Source organism: Nipponia nippon, unplaced genomic scaffold (assembly GCF_047370975.1).
Source record: "Nipponia nippon isolate SJK-2023a ecotype South Korea unplaced genomic scaffold, ASM4737097v1 scaffold_5, whole genome shotgun sequence".
Classification (NCBI taxonomy): Eukaryota; Metazoa; Chordata; class Aves; order Pelecaniformes; family Threskiornithidae; genus Nipponia; species Nipponia nippon.
Genome location: NW_028262369.1, coordinates 18972806 through 18993015, shown reverse-complemented (window position 1 = coordinate 18993015; position 20210 = coordinate 18972806). Strand labels below are relative to the sequence as shown.

General features: G+C 42.8%; 1 protein-coding gene across 2 annotated transcripts; it reads right to left on the bottom strand.

Moving 5' to 3' along the window:
* Positions 1-710: 710 nt before the first annotated feature.
* Positions 711-17071, bottom strand: LOC148052069 (interleukin-9 receptor-like). 2 transcript variants are annotated; one of them, XM_087730843.1, is made up of 9 exons: positions 16979-17071; positions 10121-10211; positions 9619-9727; positions 7142-7335; positions 6301-6437; positions 5791-5965; positions 5436-5550; positions 4296-4380; positions 711-3791 (listed from the first exon to the last, which is right to left on the bottom strand). In XM_087730843.1, the coding sequence occupies exons 1-9, from the start codon at positions 17069-17071 to the stop codon at positions 3240-3242; spliced, it is 1551 nt and encodes a 516-aa protein (XP_087586969.1). In that variant the 3' UTR covers positions 711-3239. The 2 variants fall into 2 exon arrangements, with proteins under 2 accessions (XP_087586969.1, XP_087586970.1); XM_087730844.1 differs by lacking the exon at positions 9619-9727 and having other exon boundaries at positions 16979-17044.
* Positions 17072-20210: the final 3139 nt, after the last annotated feature.

The following is a 20210-nucleotide window of genomic DNA, read 5'->3' as shown; positions in this document are numbered from 1 at the left end:
GGAGTTAGCAGATTAATGATCTTAAGCCCTGAAGCTCAGGGCTGCAGGGAATGTTTCAGCACGCCAAACACCACTATTTGACACTTGTGTTTTGCTTTGATGCTTTCGAAGCCACACTGTGAAGACAAGTCATCCTAACTGAGAGGTCATAACAGGCTGAGGGCTGCGTCTTAATGTTTGTGACTTGTTTGCTGCTCTTTCAAAATGAGTTTGTGCCAGTGCTGTGGTACCTAAACACGCAGTCTGATCTTCTTACCCCTCTTGAAATGAGCATGCAGGTGACTAAACAGCAGAACATTTGACAGAGATAACAACTTCTATCACTCATTACTGGGAACACCAATACTTCACCAGAGGTATAGCTATTGGGTGGGCACTAGCAGAACTATACTGGTGCTCACATGCTAGACACCATGGGATGGCTCACCATGTTGGTCGCCCTTGGCTTTATGAGCTGTAAAATATATCTTCACTCAGGAGCCTTCTTAGCCCTTTTTCTGTTGATGGTGGTAGCAGCAGCACTGGCTTAGTGCTTTGGTCCGCAAACTAGGGAGAGCATTTAGTTTTTCCCTCTCCTACTTCCATGAAGTTTTCAAACCAGCTTTCACTAATGATTTGTATAGTCAATGTTTTCTAAGCTAAAGTTCTTTCCAAAGCTCTCAGACACTAACTTCTGAAAAATCAAAGTTTGCATTAATTCCTCTGCTTTATTTACTTCTGAATAATCATACAGTGTTAGTTGTTTTACTTTATTAACTTTAAGAAAAAACCAAAACAAAACAGAAAACAAACACACAACTAGAACAAAACCTTTGTCGCAGAATATTTTCAACTCCTTAGTGGCTTACAAGCATTACTTAAATATCTTCTGAAATTGTTTCCTCTGGCAAAACTCAACAGGAATTAAAAAAAGGGGAAAATACTGGCCGCTTTGTTCTGGTTGCAGATGATACACATAGCATGCACTCAGTAGTCCCAGGAAATGAAAGCCTTCAAAAGCTTGACCAGAGCCCACATTATGGCTCCTTACTAGATGGTAGTTTTCTGTCTTCCACTGGAAGGATATATATCACACTTTGAGGCAAAACTCAGCCTCAGAATAGTTCAGAGATTCTGGGAGAAGCTGTGAAAAACCATAGCTTGAAGCTAATAGCAGTCCCAAACATGACACAAAAAAAAATGAACAACAAAACCCTAAACCAGAACAAAAACACAAAGCAAAGGGACAGAAAAATCAGCTTTTATACATTGCTTTTCTACAAAAAATGTAGTTTTTCATTGGCTGAATAAAAATGAGGCTTTGATTGTTCCAAAGACCTACTTGTAAAGCGGAGGCATTTTATTCTTTTTTTCTAGCTGCAACAACTAGCATTTTCTATGGGACCTTTCCTCTTTGCACTTTTCCCATTTTGTAAGTAGCTGCATAGAAGCCGAAGCAGCTCAAAGTTGTTAGAGTTTCACCTGGAGAACCGCTGATGCTGCGATATCATTTCAGCCCTTTAACCATCAGCCTGTCATCATCTCCAGACTCAGTTCTTATAGTCTTCCTCTCCTGGCCTGACGGACACAGGCAGCATCATCTTTGACTTTTCATTTCTCTCAAGTAATTTCCTACTATGCTCACTCTCTCTATTTCCTTTTGCTTCTCTATCTCATTAAGTTTTGTGCTTTCCCTTCCATAGCCTAACCTGCTGCTCCTTACTCATATCTGAATATAATTGTTCCCATCCTCCTTTTGCTAATATTACCAGTACAGAATACCTTGTTAACTGAACAAGATTTTATGAAACTGCTTCAATTTCTGTGCAGACATGTTCATAAGCAAGGGCTGTCAAGATCTGAGAGATTGAAGATACAAGTGATCTGACAATTTCAGGAAGCATCTCTCTGATTCTGAAGATTTGAAATTTGGGACACCACATCAAGCCACACTAGGGGGTCTAAAATTTGGGATCACCAAAATCCTTCAGGCATGTGGTTGTCTTTTACAGATTTTCTTCTCCAGAGGAAATTATAGCGACTGTTAATGACAGTAACGTCACATTCTTCTCCTGCCATTAGATTGTGCTATAGTATAAAAAGCACCCTTGAATATAGTTTTTACAAGATAAAAAGCAAAAAGGACCAGAAAGGGGATATTTTTTCAGATATCAGAAAAGCCCTGTGCTTACAACACTGAAAGCAAATCACTGCTGACACATCCTGTGGCTGTCACACAAGTTGGATGTGAACTCCTCATTCTATTGCTGCTTTTCTCCCAGATGAAGACTTCCCACAATAGTTCTCTGGCTTAGCACATGTTTTTGGGAAGGGTGTCTCAATCTGCTTTGTTACTTATAACTGAAATCTTTCTTTGCATTGTCAAAACTAACCAGTGCTAACAGTCACCAGAGGGACAAGGGAAGCAGTCCCAAAGAGGAGGGGATGAATGTCTGTGACTGCATGTATGCATGTGCCGGCTAGTGTAGATGCATGTGTACACATCTCAGTATGCTTGCTAAAACTGTCGAGCCCTTTAAATCTAGGAGGCATAACTAAGTCTCCAGGAATCTGCTTGGTGGGTAATCATTCATATATAGGATTTTCTGTGTCTAGGGCAGAAAGTAAACCTCCAGAGACTTGGCTCAGAAAGGCTGCACCTGTTGAGCAGATAGGGAAAGGACTCGTCAATTCTGGAGAAATAATAAAAGCCCTGGGGAGGCAGTGGGCCTGGCCTGTTTTGTGATTTGTGCTATTCTTGCTTTTCACTTTTCTCCATTAGATCAGCCCAGCCACTTAACCTTGGAATAAATTTTTGTTAAAATCAAAGCAGTACATGGGGCTTAGTTACTGCAAAATAAAAAGTTACAGCCATTCAGGATAACAAAGCCCACTGCCTGATTATCTTTAAAGAGTGCAATTATAAATTCTGATGGAATCAGGAACCGTTTGAAGTCATCAATTTCATATTAAGAAGCAAAATTTCCCTCTTTAACAAAAATTGTTTATCATGGTTTTATGAGGTCATGTGTCTCCTCAGACAGCAGATGTTGCTGGAGTCAGGCCTTGCCATGCCTGTAGGGGTAGTATTTGCTAGCCAGAGGATTTGGTCACAATCTTCTTCTGAAGTACAGAAAATGAGGATTTACCTAAAAATGATATATGTTTGTAATTGTCTGCACAGTCACCATTTAAGCCACTTGGGAAGGCAATGTTGGGAGATGAGAGGACAGCACAAAGATCTTTGCAGGCAGTATTCCTCAGGGAAGGTCACTTTGATCATCCTGATGTTTGACAAGACTATTACCGTTGGACAGCTTCAGTGGTTCAGCAGGAATCAAACCTCCTGCGGTATCATTGTCACACAAGGTATAATAGTCACTACTGCTGAAGGACACATTTGCTATCTCCAAAGATTCCTGAAGCATAAGGAAGTCACCCTTTCCAAGCTGTGAGTGAGAGGGATAATTCCTTCCCATGCTAGGGCTCTCAAGGTTGGCTTTAATTATTTCAGAGATTTTCAGGCCAACAGTACCATCAGCCTGGTTTTGTGCAAACAATAGTCCCAGCCGCGCTTCTATCTCTTCTGCTCTTACATACCTGCTGGGGACATACTGCCGGCTTGGACCTGAGGCAAATACAAAGTTTTCTTCTGCAGCAACCAGATTTGTGCTCTCTATAGGTTTCAAGGAGATCTGGGAAATCAGTTCTTGGGTGTTTAGATCAGAAACTCCACCTGCAGTCACTTTGCTTGAGTTGCTGGCCTCTTCCCTTCTGAGTTGGCTAAAAACCTCATTAGGTCCAACCCAGTCCTAATGAAAAGATCAATAAATTCAGGACATTTTGCTTAGAGCTGGAATTTGCAAAATAACTGTTCTTTCAATACGGCTTTGGCACAATAATCCAGAGGTTTAGTGCAAATCTACCGGGCAAAGTTAGAGTAATAGGGTAGAGAATCTAGCTGCTAATTTCACAAGATTTCACAAGATATTTTCAAGATTTCACTTCCAGAATCTACTGCAAGCTGCTTGTATTGCTTTGGCTTTGCAAAGACAGGGTGCACCTTTTATGGTGAGCATGGATAGGGAGTGAGTGAATGGAGGGGTTTTATTTCAAAGGAGAGAGAAGCTGGACAGAAGCTCTGGTGGTGTAGCTAGTATGTGGAGGGAGGAAACTGAGAAACTATAAACTCCCTGGAAGACCAGAACCATGTGTCAGTAACTCTGCTCAGGAGCTAGAATGATTAATCCCAGGAAAAAAAAATCCTCCCCTCATGAACTGAGGGTCATAAGAAAGAAATGAAACTTATTTCTTACCTTAAAATTCCCATTGTGCAAATTATAAAGTGGCTGAAAGAAAGCAGCTGGCGTGGGAATGTTAAAGCAGGAGAGGCTTTTTGCCCTGAAGTGAGAAAACAACACTTAAAATAAAAAAACAGACAATTTTTCTGTATTCTGTCTTGATGATATAGCACGCTGATTAGATGAAAGCCCCACACTTATGTTAGAAAGATTGCACAAGAAGCCCATTTCACATGGTTTCTGACACCTCATGCAATTGTTTGTCTGCCTCCTGCATGAATTTAATGTTTCTAGCCTGAAGCACAGTCTTAAAAGTTTCTGAGGAATGCTACATGCTGCAAACTCAATACTAGTCTGTTATTCATTATATGCACTGAGCTATTTATGCATTTGTTTAGCAACTGATTTGATCTAAACCACTGTTTCTGGAAGTGTTTTAGAGAGTTCTAGTTTCATTACATTTAGACAAAGAAATTCTGCCAGACATCCTAGTCCCTTTATGAGAGTCTATCCTGTAAAATATTTTATCATATGCACATCATGTATTCTGTTTTTCTAAGAGTGACGTATATGAAGCATAATAACGTATGTCGAGGCAGAAAAGGAAGAGGTAGGAGATTTACCTTTGTTCTGCCAGTGTAAAAATTACAGAGGGTGGTTGAACCAAGGTTCTAAAGACACTTTTTTCTCTGTACAACTTGGTCCTAGAACCTGAGAAATACTGAATCTGAGCCAGTGTAGTTTGCCTATATTGGTATTTTACATACCGACTACTGCCAGGTATGTCACAAGTAGCTTAACATTGACATCAGTTTATCCACCTTTATGGATTGCTGTGTACTTGCACTTTTACTTTATCTACAGGAAGCTTAACAAAAAATTTCCATGGGTATAAATTTCTCTAAGTCCAAGAGACCCTCAACCTTGAGCTTTAGCTGAGTTTGGGGGCACTTTGGTCTCCTTAAGGATTGTGTAATGGGTCATTAACTATCATGATCCAAGGAACCTGTCACATCCCAAGACTGTCAAAAGAGCTTTTGAAAATGATTGAGTCTGTGCACCAGAAACAGGAAGCAAAAGGGATGTAAAGACACTTGATTTACCATCTTCAGGCTATAAAGATCAGGGGGAACTTAATGAAAAACTATAACATACCTTGAAGAAAGCTTGCAGTTCCAAAATAAATAGACTAGGGTGCCAAAACTCAGAGGAATGAACAAGAACTGCATAGTTCTGGTATTTAGGATCTTTTCAGACAGTTTTGGTACACCTAGGAAAAGAATCAGCACAAAAATAATTGATAAAAAGTCTGGAAGTCAAGATAGAACCCCAAATATCCAAGCAATGAAAATGAAACAGGCTGCTAAAGACCTTAAGGAAAGTGATTTGCTATAAAAACTTGAAGGAAGCTAGTTCTGATTTGAAAAGCTTCATTTTACCAGGTATCTTCCTTTTTTTTTGCAACATGGATGTGAAAAGACATGAATTAAGGTAAAAACATTCTTTGTACCTGCTTTTTGAAACACTGTTGTCTGGCTCCACTCACTCCACTGACTATGGTACGAATCCTCATTTTCAGAAACTTTGCAGCGAACTCGTGCAATGTAAGTAATGCCACTGCGAAGCTCTGTGGCTTCAATTTCTATCTGCGGCAGTGAACTGGGTGGTGTCTTGTTCAATGCGGCCTGCAAAGTAGTACAAAGAATTTCTGTTAACAAGCCTGAGCGAAAGCATGGTCTTTTAAATACTCTTTTTTTTTTTTTTTTTTTTCCCAAATCCTCTTTTCTTGGATGCAAGAAGAGGGCCTGCATAATGATGGATGACTTCTGAATGCAGGGTTCAGGAGAAGAAGATTTCTTGATCTTCAGTATTGCTGTTTTGTGTAAAATCTTTCAGCCTTGATATGGGAAACCAGAAAGGCCAGGTTAAAACAGTCAGCTGCCAGAAGGCCCTGAGCTGAGTGGCAAGGCCATTGCGCCCAAAGAGCAAGGCAGTATCAGTGTGTGCCTCATCCAGTTACCTCCCAGGGCATGCTGTACTCCTTATACTGCAACTCATATTGAAGAATTTCAACGAGGTACCAAGGCACACTCCACCATATCTGACACTTGCTGGCAGTGACGTTGCTCTGGATGTTCAAAGGTGGATCAAGTTTTACTGCAAATAGAGAGGTAGATTTTTTCCACAATATTTGGGACATGAACACCACAGAAGGAGATACATGATACTAGGCTGACTAAAGTCTGGGAAGATAAAGCTGGGTCTAAAGAGTGATACTAAGAACAGCAATAAACCAAATTAGCTTACAAGGTAGGACAGAACAGCTACAGAACTGACATAAATTAATGATAACTCAGCTCCTGGGGATAATCCTGCAAGAAAAGAACTGCTACAGATGTCACATTGTGCTCTTCCAACATACCACTAATATAGACAGACTGACATGTCGAATACTGGAACATTTCTTTGAAGTACCAGGCCATGGGACATTGAATTAGATCCATTACTTTGATTCCTCATTACTTCATTTCTTAGGGAAAAAAAAAACACAACTATAGAGGCAATCCAGTTGTACATTATCCATGGCACAAGAAAATATGATGTAGATAAGAAGTATATTTGAAAGGTGCTCCAGAGCCAGCCCTCTCTGACGTCCTGGAAAAGTCAGAATGGAGAGACACTGGGACTGCATCCTTACTGATGAAGTCCAGGTAGTGCACTGTCCAGGAATGGGCACTCTGGCTTGTTTCCATTATTTTCACTTGCTGTCTTTGAGACACCCTTTGTTAGAGAGCATATCAGACCTACCCCAAAGCTGCTAGGCAGAGCCTCAGCCCACAGCTGCCCTGGTTCATACTTACTGTGCTTGCAGGGATTGTACTCTGGAAAGGTAATGTACGTGTGATTACGTCCAAAGAAGTTGCCTTGGAGAGAGACTCTATAACCATCTGTTTCCAAGATCTGGCTGGCTAAATGGATTGTGCAGTGGTATTGATTCTGCATGCTCTCTCTGGCAGTCAGCGTGCAGCTGGCGTTGTGGCCCTTTGACCAGAGGCTAGAAGAATAAAAGGGCTTAAAGTTTCTTTGAAGTCATATGATTAAGTGCTTTTCAGTTTATGGAAAATAGGTGGCAACTTAGCACAGCACCACGTTCTGGAAGAACATGGACCTCCTTAGTGCAGACAGCGGAGAAAGCAATGCTAAAGCTAGCTGGACAGCAGGACTAAAGAGGGGGGAAGCGGACACCTTCATAACCTCACTGCTGAGAGCACCAAACCTCCCAGGAGCTGCCCACAGAGCCCAGTACCTGCCCCCTGCTCCCTCTGAAAGTGAGAGGGCTTCTATCTGTTGCTGCCAGGAAAGCAGCTGGTGTAGGGGGGTAGGAGTGGGTGGACGGTTAGTTGCAAGTGCACAGCACAGACCTAACAAGTTGTATAATAAAGCTTCTTTTGCTACGAACAAACCAGTACTGACAGCAAAACATGTCAGAGGTTGGTTGTTTGGTTGTTTGGGGTTTTTTTAAGCATAACAGGATGAATGACAGAAAACCTCATCTTGGGGAAATAGCTCCAAAGAACAGTCTTCTATTATTACATTCTCTAACATAGCCATTTATTAGCAAATTTTTCATGCTGCATGTGACCCCACAATAAACTGGGATACCACAGTTTATCAGCTTGGCATTTTTTCATAGATTTAAAATCCGGTATCATTAAAAGTTAGGCTATTTTTGACTTAACATTACCAGAATATGAGGCATCTAATGTCAGTGTGACTTACCCTCATGTAATAGTTCACTAGTTATTGGTAGTCAAGACAACGTTACTGCATAATCTAAACACATTCATCTCAAATTAGCATATCACAATGCTTATTATCCTATCACCTAGCAAACTATTCACCTGATTTCTTCTGTTAGAAGAAAAAATATTTCACATAATATTCTAAATCTGTTACTAAATCTGTTATTAAATCTAAATCTGCCTGAGGGATGGGATGCCATCCAGAGGGACCCGGACAAGCTTGAGAAGTGGGCCTGTGTGAACCTCCTGAGGTTCAACAAGGCCGAGTGCAAGGTCCTGCACCTGGGTTGGGGCAACCCCTGGTATCAATACAGGCTGGGGGATGAAGGGATTGAGTGCAGCCCTGCAGGGAAGAACTTGGGGGTACTGGTAGATGAAAGGCTGGACACAAGCCAGCAACGTGCTCTCGCAGCCCAAGAAAGCCAACCGTATCCTGGGCTGCCTCAAAAGAAGTGTGGCCAGCAGGGAGAGGGAAGTGATTCTGCTCTGGTGAGACCCCACCTGGAGCACTGCGTCCAGCTCTGGGGTCCTTAGCACAGAAAGGACACAGACCTGTTGGAGCGGTTCCAGAGGAGGCCACAAAAATGATCAAAGGGATGGAACACCTCTGCTATGAAGAAAAGCTGAGAGTGCTGGGGTTGTTCAGCCTGGAGAAGAGAAGGCTGTGAGGAGACCTTACTGCAGCCTTCCAGTACTTAAAGGGGGCCTACAAGAAAGATGGGGATAGGCTTTTTAGCAAGGCCTGCTATGACAGGACAAGGGGTAATGGTTTCAAACTAAAGGAGAGTAGATTTAAACTAAACACAAGGAAAAAAATTTTCCACAATGAGGGTGGTGAAACAGTGGAATGGTTGCCCAGACAGGTGGTAGATGCCCCATCCTTGGAAACATTCAAGGACTGGATGGGACTCTGAGCAACCTGATCTAGTTGGAGATGTCCCTGCCAATTGCAGGGGGTTGGACTAGATGACCTTTAAAGGTCCCTTCCATCCCAAAGCATTCTGTGATTCTGTGATTAAAGCTTATAACTCACTGGACTTTCAAAATCCTTTTGCGTATATATATATATAAACTAATTTAGATTAAACCAGTAGGGGTTTAATTTCTAGGCAACAAGACAAGAAGTGATTAGAAATTGATTAGGCAGCTTCATGTAGGATGGGCTCTAGAAGTCCCCAGATCACGGGGAGCAGAGGCTGGGATGGGAAGGCTCTCTGCACTGAGAGGCCCCTGCCAGAAGGGTACACTGGACGGACCAGCGGACTGCCCTGAGCCAGCCTGAGATCACGCAGCCATGTGTGCTGGACCTCTGCTGCACCCCCCCGAGGCTGTGGGCCCACAAAAGGGTGCAAAGGGAGCCACTTCCAAGGCAGCCCAGGTACGGGGTGATGAGGTGGCAGAGCTAGCTGTGCCACAGGTCTCCTGCTGTGGGGGGGGCAAAGCCTACAGCTGGGCCCCATCTCTGCTCCTCTGCACTGTCCTGCCCATGCCAGGGCTGGGGCTGCCACAGACAGCTCTTGGTGTGCAGCTCTTACTTGGTGAAATGCAGGTGGAAAGGTCCATCACCCACAGGCTCTTCCATTGCCCATATGCAGCTCACAGTAGTCACGTAGTTATTCAGGCAGCTCAGGCTGCCAGGGAACTCTGCAGAGGAAGGAGACCAGAGCTGCATTCATGTATCACCTGATGAGTCCTTGCGCGGTACATCAAATGCATTACTTGCTAGTGCTTCCTTTATTGACACCTCATCTGTCCTTCCTCATGATGTTCTTTCTCTCTTGTACCGCACTTCACTGCACGAGATGAGTGCAAGATCTTAGGGCAGGGACCTTGAGCAGTGGCTACATTTTTTCTGCTGCCCAGTTTGTCCTGTATTTGCTCAGTTCCCTAGGCCTGGCATTGCCAGCCAACTGTACCAGTTCTTGGGACCTGGGAAAGGGCAGTCACAAGATGTTGTGTTGCACACTTTAGGGTCTGCGAATGAAAAATGAGCACATGCATGTTCCCATAGTGCACCTATTCCAGATGCCCTCTTACCTCTCCCTCTTCCTCCACCAAAGAGCAGCACAGCAGTAATGCACAGCTGGAGGCCCAGCTGCCATGCATCTCCTCCCATTCCAGACAGTATCTAAAATAGAATGATTGTTAGAAGCAGTTTTGTCAGTATTTGTACCAGCAGGTTGAAGCTTTAGCTACATGCTTCTGCCAGCCCTGACACAAGCTGACCTTGACTCTGTCAGATAGGGCACCAACGCAGCTATATCATTTCTTCTATAGGAACTGTTCTTTTCATGGCAGTAAATAGTACTTTGCACAGGAATCTAAAGCACCAGCTGCCTGAAAGGAAATCTTTAGTTCCTGCCATTTGATCAGGGGTGGAGGGGTGTTCCATCTTTCCTTCTTTCTGCATTTTTTGGCATCTGGTTTATGACAATTAAGAGCAGCAGAGAGCCACAGTGGGTTGGAACAAATGTTCATGTTTCCCTGTATCCTGTTTCTGACAGTAACCAAAACCAGACGCTTAGAGAAAACTGTAGCAATAGAGGAAGCATAGATGTTCTTCTCTGAGAACATTCTCAGCCTCCAGACATTTGCAGCTCAGGGGCCTCCTCAAGCAGACATAATTTCTGCATATTCGGTAGATTTTTCTCTCATGAGCTTGTCCATCAGCAGTAGTCACCTGCTGAAAGCCATCTACACCACAAACACTGCTGCTTGCCTTTAATGATGGTTCTTTTTTCCCTTGAGGGAGCCGAGTAACTGGTCTTCTGCCAGTTCTTCTTCAACCTCCCCTTTCTCTTCACTAGAGGAACACTTGCTTGACCTGCTGGTGTCACAAAACTTTTGAGGGAGCCTTTCTTCAAGCCACTTGGAGTTGTCCTGAGCTAATGTGAAAGGGTTGGAGGTCAGGAACAAAAGCTGGGATAGAAATGGGTGTTCTAGCCTACAGATTTTTTGTTTTAGAAATTCACCCACTTCATATCTGAACAAAACTAAGACCCATCATAGTTTTCTCTCTCTCAGACACACAAACACACATATACAAGAAGCTACAATTCCAGGCAGATAACCAAGCTGCTCATCTGCAGTGTGGGAATCTTGAGATCATATTTCCTTTCCATAAGTATTTCCTTGCCATAAAAGAAAACTCCAAAAGGCAAACAGAGAGAACAGCTGATATGCTCCTGGTCAAAGCACTCATCGGGGATATAGAATACTTAAGGCCTAGTCATTACCCTAATTTACTGAAGGGTTGTGTAAGGATATTTGAAGTGTATCTTCTGCAATATGGAACGCTATCTCTCTACAAGGTTATGCTGGATTCCCTCTCTTTCTTTTTAACCAGAAATTCCATTCCATTAATTGTTTCCTGATGAACTTTTAATTTAAAATAATATTTTTTTCATTAAAAGTTTCTGATCTGATGATTTTCCTGCAAACAAAGTTTAATATGAAGAATCCTGACATGATCTACTCAGCAATATATGGTGGGTTTTTTTAAGATGCTTCCAGTTTGCAATATTTGCCATTACTGTAACGCAGCAAACAAGCCCAGCACCTCTGCAGGTAGTGTTCTGCTCTAAGGAGCCCATGACTCAGCCTGGAACCCAGAAAACATGAAGTCAGTTTGTAGACAAAGACCAATAATAAGTATAGACGAAAACAATTACTTGAAAAATTAAAAAAATATTGGAGGAACACTGTACTGCTTGCCCAGCGTGGACACTGAACTGAGCTCTAGGGCTGGGGTAACGAGAGACTGTGGGAATGGTCTGTCTTGAAAGAGCTTGGCTTAGTTATTGCAAAAAAAGAAAAAACAACCAAAATTTGCCAGGGGTTATGATCTCTCTTTCAGAAGAAGCTGGGGGAGAGAGAAGTGTCAGGATAGGAGAAACACTAAGTACACCATTAGCACAAGACCAAATGCGTATGGCCTGGCTATAGAATAAGATCATGGTTTCTACCCAACAAAGGGTCTGAAGTAGTCTTGAATAGGAGTGAGAAAGAGCCTATGCTTAGCAAGGATTGTGATATTTCAATCAAGAGGATTGTTTTACTGAAGGGATTAAATGATCTGATGGCTACAGTAGCAGGAGCTGAACTCTATGACCAAGAGTATCCTTCCAGTCCCAGGTTTCACAAAGCTAGACAGCAGCGTCCGTGTATCAACCTCTTCCTTGTAATTACGCCTGCTTATGGTGTCCCTTTTCTAAATTAAATAGTAAAATAATTACAGTGTTTCAGAAACTGATCAAGAGAAAAGGAATCTTGCTGGCTTCTACTTCACCACCTCTTTATTTATGGGGTTTTCATAAATATCCTGTTTTGCTGCAGACCTTCTTCAGAGTGGGGGTTGTCGAGAGGAAGTGTCACCATTAGCTGATTTTAGCTGAGGGAAGCTGGGAGGCATGAAGTCTCCCCTGCTTATCATTCTAATCAGGGTTGCATACGATCCCTGTGATAAATACAGTAAGACTGACTAAATATGAAATAGAGAGCGCTGCATTAAGTAGAATTATACATGTACTTATAAGAACTTGTTCAGGCGCCCAAACAAACAAACATAGGTCAAGATAACTAAACCAGGACAGAACATTTCCAGGTAATTGCTACTAATTTGATAAACTCCCCCTGCCACAAGAAGTTCTTTGTTCAGTTCTGCAGTGTTTGAAATATGTCAGACATTTCCTGACTCTCTAGCTCACCTGGAAACAAAGACAGCACGTTTAAATGCAAATTTGTGTGTTAGAAGCCATGAATGTTAGTCATAAGTAGGTCATAGAACACTGAATTCTGAAAGGCTTATCAGAAAATGATTTGGGGAAATAGCACATAACCAGCTGAATGAGAGTCTGCAGTACATTAATGCAATTAGAGGAGCTAACACACAGACTGTGGATGCATATCAATTACAAGATGTTATTACAGCTACATGTAGCATTTGTAAGACCATTATTAGTTCATTTCTTCTGTTAGGATCCACAGTTGAAACAAAAAGTTGCTGAAAAGATGAAAACAGTTCTGAAAAGGGCTATAAGAATGATTTAATCCTGGATAACTTTCCTCAGAAATTACCAACTAAAGACCAACCAAATCTCTTTAACTTAACCAAAGGAAAGGCTAAGTAGTAATTCTACACCAGCCATAAGTATCTTAGATGGGAAGATTTCAGGTAGGAGAAAAGTTTTGGGTTTTTTTTTTTTTAATCTACTAGAGAAAGATGGAAAGAATCCAGTAGTTGGACGCTGAAGGTAGGTACAATTAGACAGAAATAAAGTGCAGAATCTGTACAAAGGGGAGCTACCTTTATTGCTGAAACTTCTTGCTGAAACATATGATCCAAGACTTATAGTCTATAAATCTTTGTTAAGTATCTTAAAAAAAAAATCCTTAGCTCAGATGGAAGCTGTGAAATTGATGCAGGACTCAGTTATAGTTGCCTGTCCTAAAGTGATCATGATAGTGTTCTCTTAACATCAGCAATCCTCAGCCTTACAAAGGTAAACCTGTAGTGCATCCTAAAAAGCTGGTTCACAAACAGGCCCTATCACTTCTCAGTAACTGCCAGACACTTCCCACTTATGAGGAAAGGCAGTAACTGTACATTTTGTAGTGTTCAGGGGAAATACCAATTGCAAGCATAGAGACATATTAATGAGGTCATCTGAGTAATGTTTGCTGATGCTTGCAATGAGTTTGGCCTTGCAGGAAAGTAACTGCAAACTCTGCTAGAATCCTAGAGATGCTCTGATGCCTTTTCTCATCTTTCATACTGACTGTGCTTCCCACCTGGCTCAAGTCACTCAGCTGTGGGAAAAGAATTGCCACATTACCCTAAGGCAGGTTGAGCAGACAATAGCCCAGCCTGACCACAGATGAACTGTCTTGGCAAGTCGCAGAAGAAAGTGACTGCTTTGGTGAAATTCTCTTCCTCTTATGTAGGTCAATATCAAGGTTTTGATAGGCTATGTAGCAAAATAGACATGGTCAGTTCAAACCTCAGCTCCTCTTGGTGCTGGACAGCAGCCAGCCACAGAATGGGATAAAAATGAGGCAAGTGCAAAAGCACTTTGCAGTTTCAGTGAGAATGGGTGGGTGAAGGGATGCTTGGTGACATAGCAGGCATTCATCATTCTTCCCAGTGACCATCATCTCTGAACGCTGCCAGTTCTTTCTGCAGCAGGAGGAAAGCAAGAAGCTGATTATGAAGCCAGGAACCAAGCAGAAACCAATTAAGGTGCCAGCACCATTGCAAGGCAACATCTCGTTGGCATGCCCTGTGTCCAGTGCTAGCAGCAAGGGCACTATTACAGCAGCTGGGGGACTGGAAGACAAATCAACTTCCTAGCCAGGCTACTTGATGCTTTTTTTTGTTCTAACGCCCGGTTTCTGCAACACCGCTGAGTTGTGGGTGAAGGCAGAAAAGTCCCGTGAAAATTATAGGTGTGGGAGGTGTCAGAGGAAGGGAGAACCACCACCTTCACTCTGCAGGGAAGAGATACCAAACGTCTGAGAGAAAGCCCTGAAATGATACACCAGGTATGCTGCCATCAATCCAGGTGTTGCTTCAGCACCAGAAGCTGACTGGTGACCTCGAGGTTCCCAGGTGGTCTCAAGCTGGTTGCAATGGTGTTTCCATCCTTTCTGTATGTTTCGAAGGCAGAGTTCTTCTGTCTGTTACCTGCTGAAGGAAATGAGGCCTTGCAGCCCTGCCTTTCCTCTCCCCTCCTGGGGTTCCATCAGCTGCCTCCATTTCTCAAAAGTAATTTCAATTTACTTTAACCAGAATTTGTACAACACAGATTTTCCAAATGCTCTCAACTGCTTATCAACAGAAAGACAGGTGATCGACTGTTAACTGCTATATCTGTTTGTATTACCAGAAATCCATACTCAAAGTTCTGGCTAACCCCTACATTCAGGGGTCCAGCAGAACACACAATAAAAAGATGGCCTTTGCTTTTAAGAGTTTATAGGGTAAATTATTTGATAGATACTAGTGAGAGGGGAAGTAATACAAGAAATAGTAATACAGCACAGTCTCAAGCGTGCAGGTAGCCTAGATATATCTGGGTTTTAGTAACTCAGCAAAGCAGAGCTTTAAGGAGAGACTTGAAGAATGAGGTTAAGGTAGCTCAAGAGAATTGTAGGCAGCACCTTCGGCGTGTAAACAGTAGCATGGAGGAAGGTTCGGAGGAGTTGTTTGGATGACCTAGTGGGAAGTGGAAGCAGGCATTGTAGAAAGAGTTGACTTCTTGACATGGAAGTGAGAGACGACAAGAGCACAAGGAGAGGTTGTCAGTGACTTTGAAAGTGGGGACAAGAAGCTTATGTTTGATGTGATAGGGAAAGGGAGATAGAAGAATTGTGTAGAGAAATGTAATGGGTTCAAAGTGACGGACACAAAAAAGGACCTTTGCATCTCCAGCCTTTGATGACTACAAGTAAGACAAGATCAGCTTTACAAAGGCCTGATAAAACATGAAACTGAAGTGCCATACAAGAGCATGAGCAAGGATTTCACGTGGAGATGTGTGCATAAGATTCTTCAACATGCTTGAGTACCCTTTGACACATACCACATTATATGCCAGCCCACAGCAGACAGCCAGGACTCCTAGATTCTATCCCACCATCAACTGTTATATACAGTAGATTGCACTGACAAAACAATTTTTCTTATTGCAGCTCACTCATATGGTCTGCTATGCTCACCTAAATCTTGGAGGAAGTCAGAAGCTTGAGGCTCTGATTTGACAGCTGTTCCAAAGCATGCTCTGCTCGCTCTCCCTCCCACAGCAAGATAAAATGAGTGGTGCACAGTGGGAGCAGGCACAGCAGACCTGAACCCTTGAATACTCTGTTTCCATTCCTTACACCTTAGCAATTACTCATAAATGACCCGCTCTCCCTTGGCCATAATCCCTTCCTTTGCTTCAGTCTCTTCCAGAGGCATCGCAAACAGGCACTAAAGAAAGGCAGGACAGTGACTTGCACCTACGAAGTAAAACAGTGACAGGCAATAGTATATCTGTACCAGCATGCACATCCCTCCATCCATTAAGGTTAGCCCCAAGTGCACATTCTCCAGAGCGATCCATTGTGGTAAGTGTGATTGTTTATGATGGGCACTCCTTCAATCATCCCTGCCTACAAGAAAATATTGTGTAGGTCCTTTAAGAAAAATTAATGATAGATTATCTGCCTCTTGAATACCTAGGCCTCTAAGCACATGTCTGACACAAGCACGTCAAGTATACATAGTAGACTCACATGATCAGCATGCGAACTGCTAGAGTAAGGAAGAAGTAGTAGGATCTCCTCATCTGCACAGATTATCAGAGAGAACCCCATATAACTGATCTTTTTCTCACTTCATATTCGCAGAGCCATTTTTCCACAATTTGATGCTCACAGCTATGTACTTTTAGATTTGACAGACTTGAATCCCAGAGGCTGAAAAAAAGCTGCTACAAAGGATGACTACTGAAATAAAGCAATATTCATACACACATATATACATACGCATAAAAAAGCATAATTTTTTTCTGCAAAGTTCCAAACACTTAGGGCTATTTCGGCTGGATTCATTTACATTCATCTGTTTCAGTCAGAGAGGAGTATCTAAAAATCATTTGTTCAAGATGGTGCTTCTTTCTAGCACAATCCATACCAGAATTAACGCAATAGTGTGGTTTTGTGCTCAGCAATCTAGCGGAACAAAAGTGCAAAGACCCTTCTGGTGGTTTTATTGTTCTAAGTTCCTAGTACAAGAAACAATATAGAATTCCACATTTAGGTAAAGAAATTATTTTTCAATATCTTAGCTCAGTAGATATATCCTATCATTATTTACTGCCATGCATAGCATAGAAATATGTTAAACTGTCTTACCAGCTCAAAGGAAACTTCACTTTTCGCTCTGCTTCTGTCCCTTGATAGTTTAGGCTGTGCGGTTTGATGATCAGGCAGTAGCAGCAGTGGCATAATAAAGCAGAGCTTACCGTGCCCGATTTTAAAGATAATCTCAAGAACCAATGAAAAACTTCTCAGATTATCAGATTGAGTTAAAGTAGCTGCATCTGCAATTACTCATTAGTGATGGAGAAACTGAGGAATTTCTGTTAAAGGGTTAACATTTGAAAGGCCAAGTAGTTTGCTGAATATAAAAGTACCTTCTTGCAACGTTTATATAAAAAAAGGCCAACAGAAGAGCTCTCTAAGCAACCTAAAGCCATTTCCTAGCCTCGTCTGAATGTGAGGTGAGACTGCTTCCATCCAAGGCCTCTGCCCAGCTGTGCTCAGACACCTGAGCATCCCTGAGCTGCTCTGTCCTGTACCTCCTCCACAACCTATTGCTGCACTGTGCTCAAAGGAGCAGCTCTGGAAGCAAAGGCAAACAAGCATTGCAGTGCTTCCATGTCCAAATCCTGGAGTGTATAAGAAACAGGTCTTTCCACACCCAGCTGCAGTGCTGCAGTGGTAGTGTTACAGTCAAGATCCATCAAGTCAGTCATGTACACGGGTCTAGTGCCAGAGAAGGGGAAGAGAGAAGCAGGCAAAGCACAGACTGAATAACAGTCTGCCAGTATTAGCTTTAGGGGCCAAGAGACAGCAAGACAGGGGCCATGCAAAAATGGTGCAAATTGATGCTACAAATTGAGTTATAGTTCTTCTCCCAATACCTGCTTTTGGGCCTTCCCCATCCAGTAAGACTCCTGCCAACTCCCATGAGGCCCCATGGTTACTCATCTAAATATATATTACACTTTTTACAGTTACAACAATCCTGAACAGGAGCAGAAACAGAAAGCCCCTAAAACGTAAGCAGCCTTCAGAGTGTCATTTAAGCAAATAACACCTGCTGCCTCAGAGCTGTCCAGATGCCTGTAGTTTGCCTGCTGCAGCAGGAAACATCTTATCTCCTGTAGAGACAAATTGGATCCCTGCATTTTTCCAGCCTACTGCTGCAAGTCACCATAAAGATGCTACGGCTGTGTAAGACCCACAGCTTTTACCATATTCTGCCTACAGGGCAGACAGAAAAATCAGTACAAGAGTTCAGCAGCAGTTTGGCTCAAACGGCAAAGCACAAACTACTTTTACCAGTTTCCTTTCATATTACTATTCCAAAATACAAAGCAGTATTTCTGACAAGAATATCACAGTTCTCTGCAAGTTGCCTTTTTTCATACTTCCCCCGTGCTCCAAGTGCCACTCAGCCTAAAGACCATTAACTGAACTCCAGTTCTCCAAAGGCCACTCAGACCCTTCTTTCATGTTTTCTAGTGCCCATTTACACCTGTCCTAGTGTCCCACAATTAGCTTCCATCAGGTGAACAGTGTTTTTCACCAGGTGATTTGTTTTAAGTTGCATCTACCTTGAGGTTGGTTTGGTTTTTGGTTTTGTTTGGGTTTTTTTGTTGTTGTTTGTTTGTTTTTTGTTCAAAGTGCTCCATTTGTATAGACATCCACTGTTTGTCTACTGTCAACCCAGTACCAAATGCATATGTTTTGTTATCTCCTCTGGTTTTGGATCACTATGGAGGCAAACGTAGTAAATAGGAGAAGCATCACATTACAGTGGAAGCTACTGGGACATGCAGCACTTGCTCTGTCTGTGCTGCATTCCATGCCTTGTACAATGCACATTTTTTGAGCCTGAGAGCGCCTCAGATAGACTGGGATTTCTGTGTCTACCTGCTTCTAGGCCTGGCTAGTGAACACATTGTTAGTCTTTCAGAGAAGATGGTCAGTACTATAGTCTAAGACCACTTCTGTATCCTGGTCATGCTTTCACTCAAGAATCTGTGAGATTTGACCTCCCCTCTTTCCTCTGCTCATCAAGTCCCCCAGTAAAAGGACAGTGTTCTGGTCAGTGCGACATCTTAAGTCCGCTATCACGTTCCTGATTGTTGTGAATACTGTGCAAAGTGCAGCAGACCACAGCCATCTAAGGGCTTTGTCTACATGGGTAGTGCTGCTGGCCACTTCTTACTACCTCATCCCACTGCTCAATGCATGATTAACCTCACCTTTGCAAAGCAGGCTGATGTTAGATCACCTGGTTACCTGAGCATGGCAGGTATGGCTAAGCAGATTGCCCTGCAGTGAAAGGCTTAGGCAGCCTACTACAAACTCTGTTCTTTTAAACAGGCCTGTGTGGCCAAGCACTTAAACATCAAATGCTTTTACCACAGTATTATCATAACTCTTTCCTGTGCTTCACACTGCTGTTCAGGAATCTGCCACTGTGGGTTATTGAGGTCACGGAAGGGTGGAGTAAGACCTTTTACAGACAGCTTGTTTGAGAGCAGGAGAGGCCTCCCAAAAACGAACAAAACATGGACTTGCAATACTACCAATGGCCCTAGCATTCCTGGGGAAACACAGTTTTTCCAAATTAGATATTGCTAGGTCAGGGACATTTGCAGTTTGCTGCTAGGAGCCACAGGAAAAAACCCACCTCCAACGCCTCCACATCCACAGTGTCAACAACTTTTTGACCAAAAGCTTAATTGTTACAGCTTGCCTCAAAGGGAACAGTCTCCCTTACTTTAATATCCTTATGCCGCGTATCTTCTCTGCCTCCTACGGTGACCAGAGGCAACTTGTAGCCCAACATAGCAGCAAACCACCATCTTCTATCAGATGTGCAGCTAGATAGTGTAGCAATGACAGAAACAGCTCCTTCAGCAGTTCTGGGGCCAATGATGCTAACAAGGAGCATGCAGAACTGAGATGTAAAAGGGTCCTAGAAAGATAAGCAAGTTTCCCCTCCTCCCTTAAGCAGCCTGGGGCCAGTTACCACAATGTAGTTTCTGAAGTGCAAATAGCTGCAAGATGAAACTGCAGAAGACCATGTTACAGACCATCAGCAATACTTCTGCCCGGTCTGCATTTGTGCGGACATAAGCACAATGCAAGCAGACCTTGTAAGACAGCATGGGGCAGGCTCAGCTTATCAACAAGGAAGTGGAGTTGGCCCGATCCTCTGCTGCCTCGTGGAGGACATGCAGGTCCTTGCAGCACAGCAGGGAGGATGCATAAGCACGCTAAGACAATACCTCCCACGACTTATCACAGAAGATGACAAGTAAAATGGAAAATAAGGAGGAAAGGAATA

Coding starts and splice junctions, on each gene's coding strand:
- LOC148052069 (XM_087730843.1), bottom strand. CDS start 17,071: ATGCCACTGCTGCTACTGCCTGATCATCAAACCGCACAGCCTAAACTA. Junction 9,728..10,120: donor TGGTGGAGGAAGAGGGAGAG/GTAAGAGGGCAT, acceptor CTTCCTCTGCAG/AGTTCCCTGGCAGCCTGAGC. Junction 5,551..5,790: donor AACAGTGTTTCAAAAAGCAG/GTACAAAGAATG, acceptor TTCTTTTCCTAG/GTGTACCAAAACTGTCTGAA.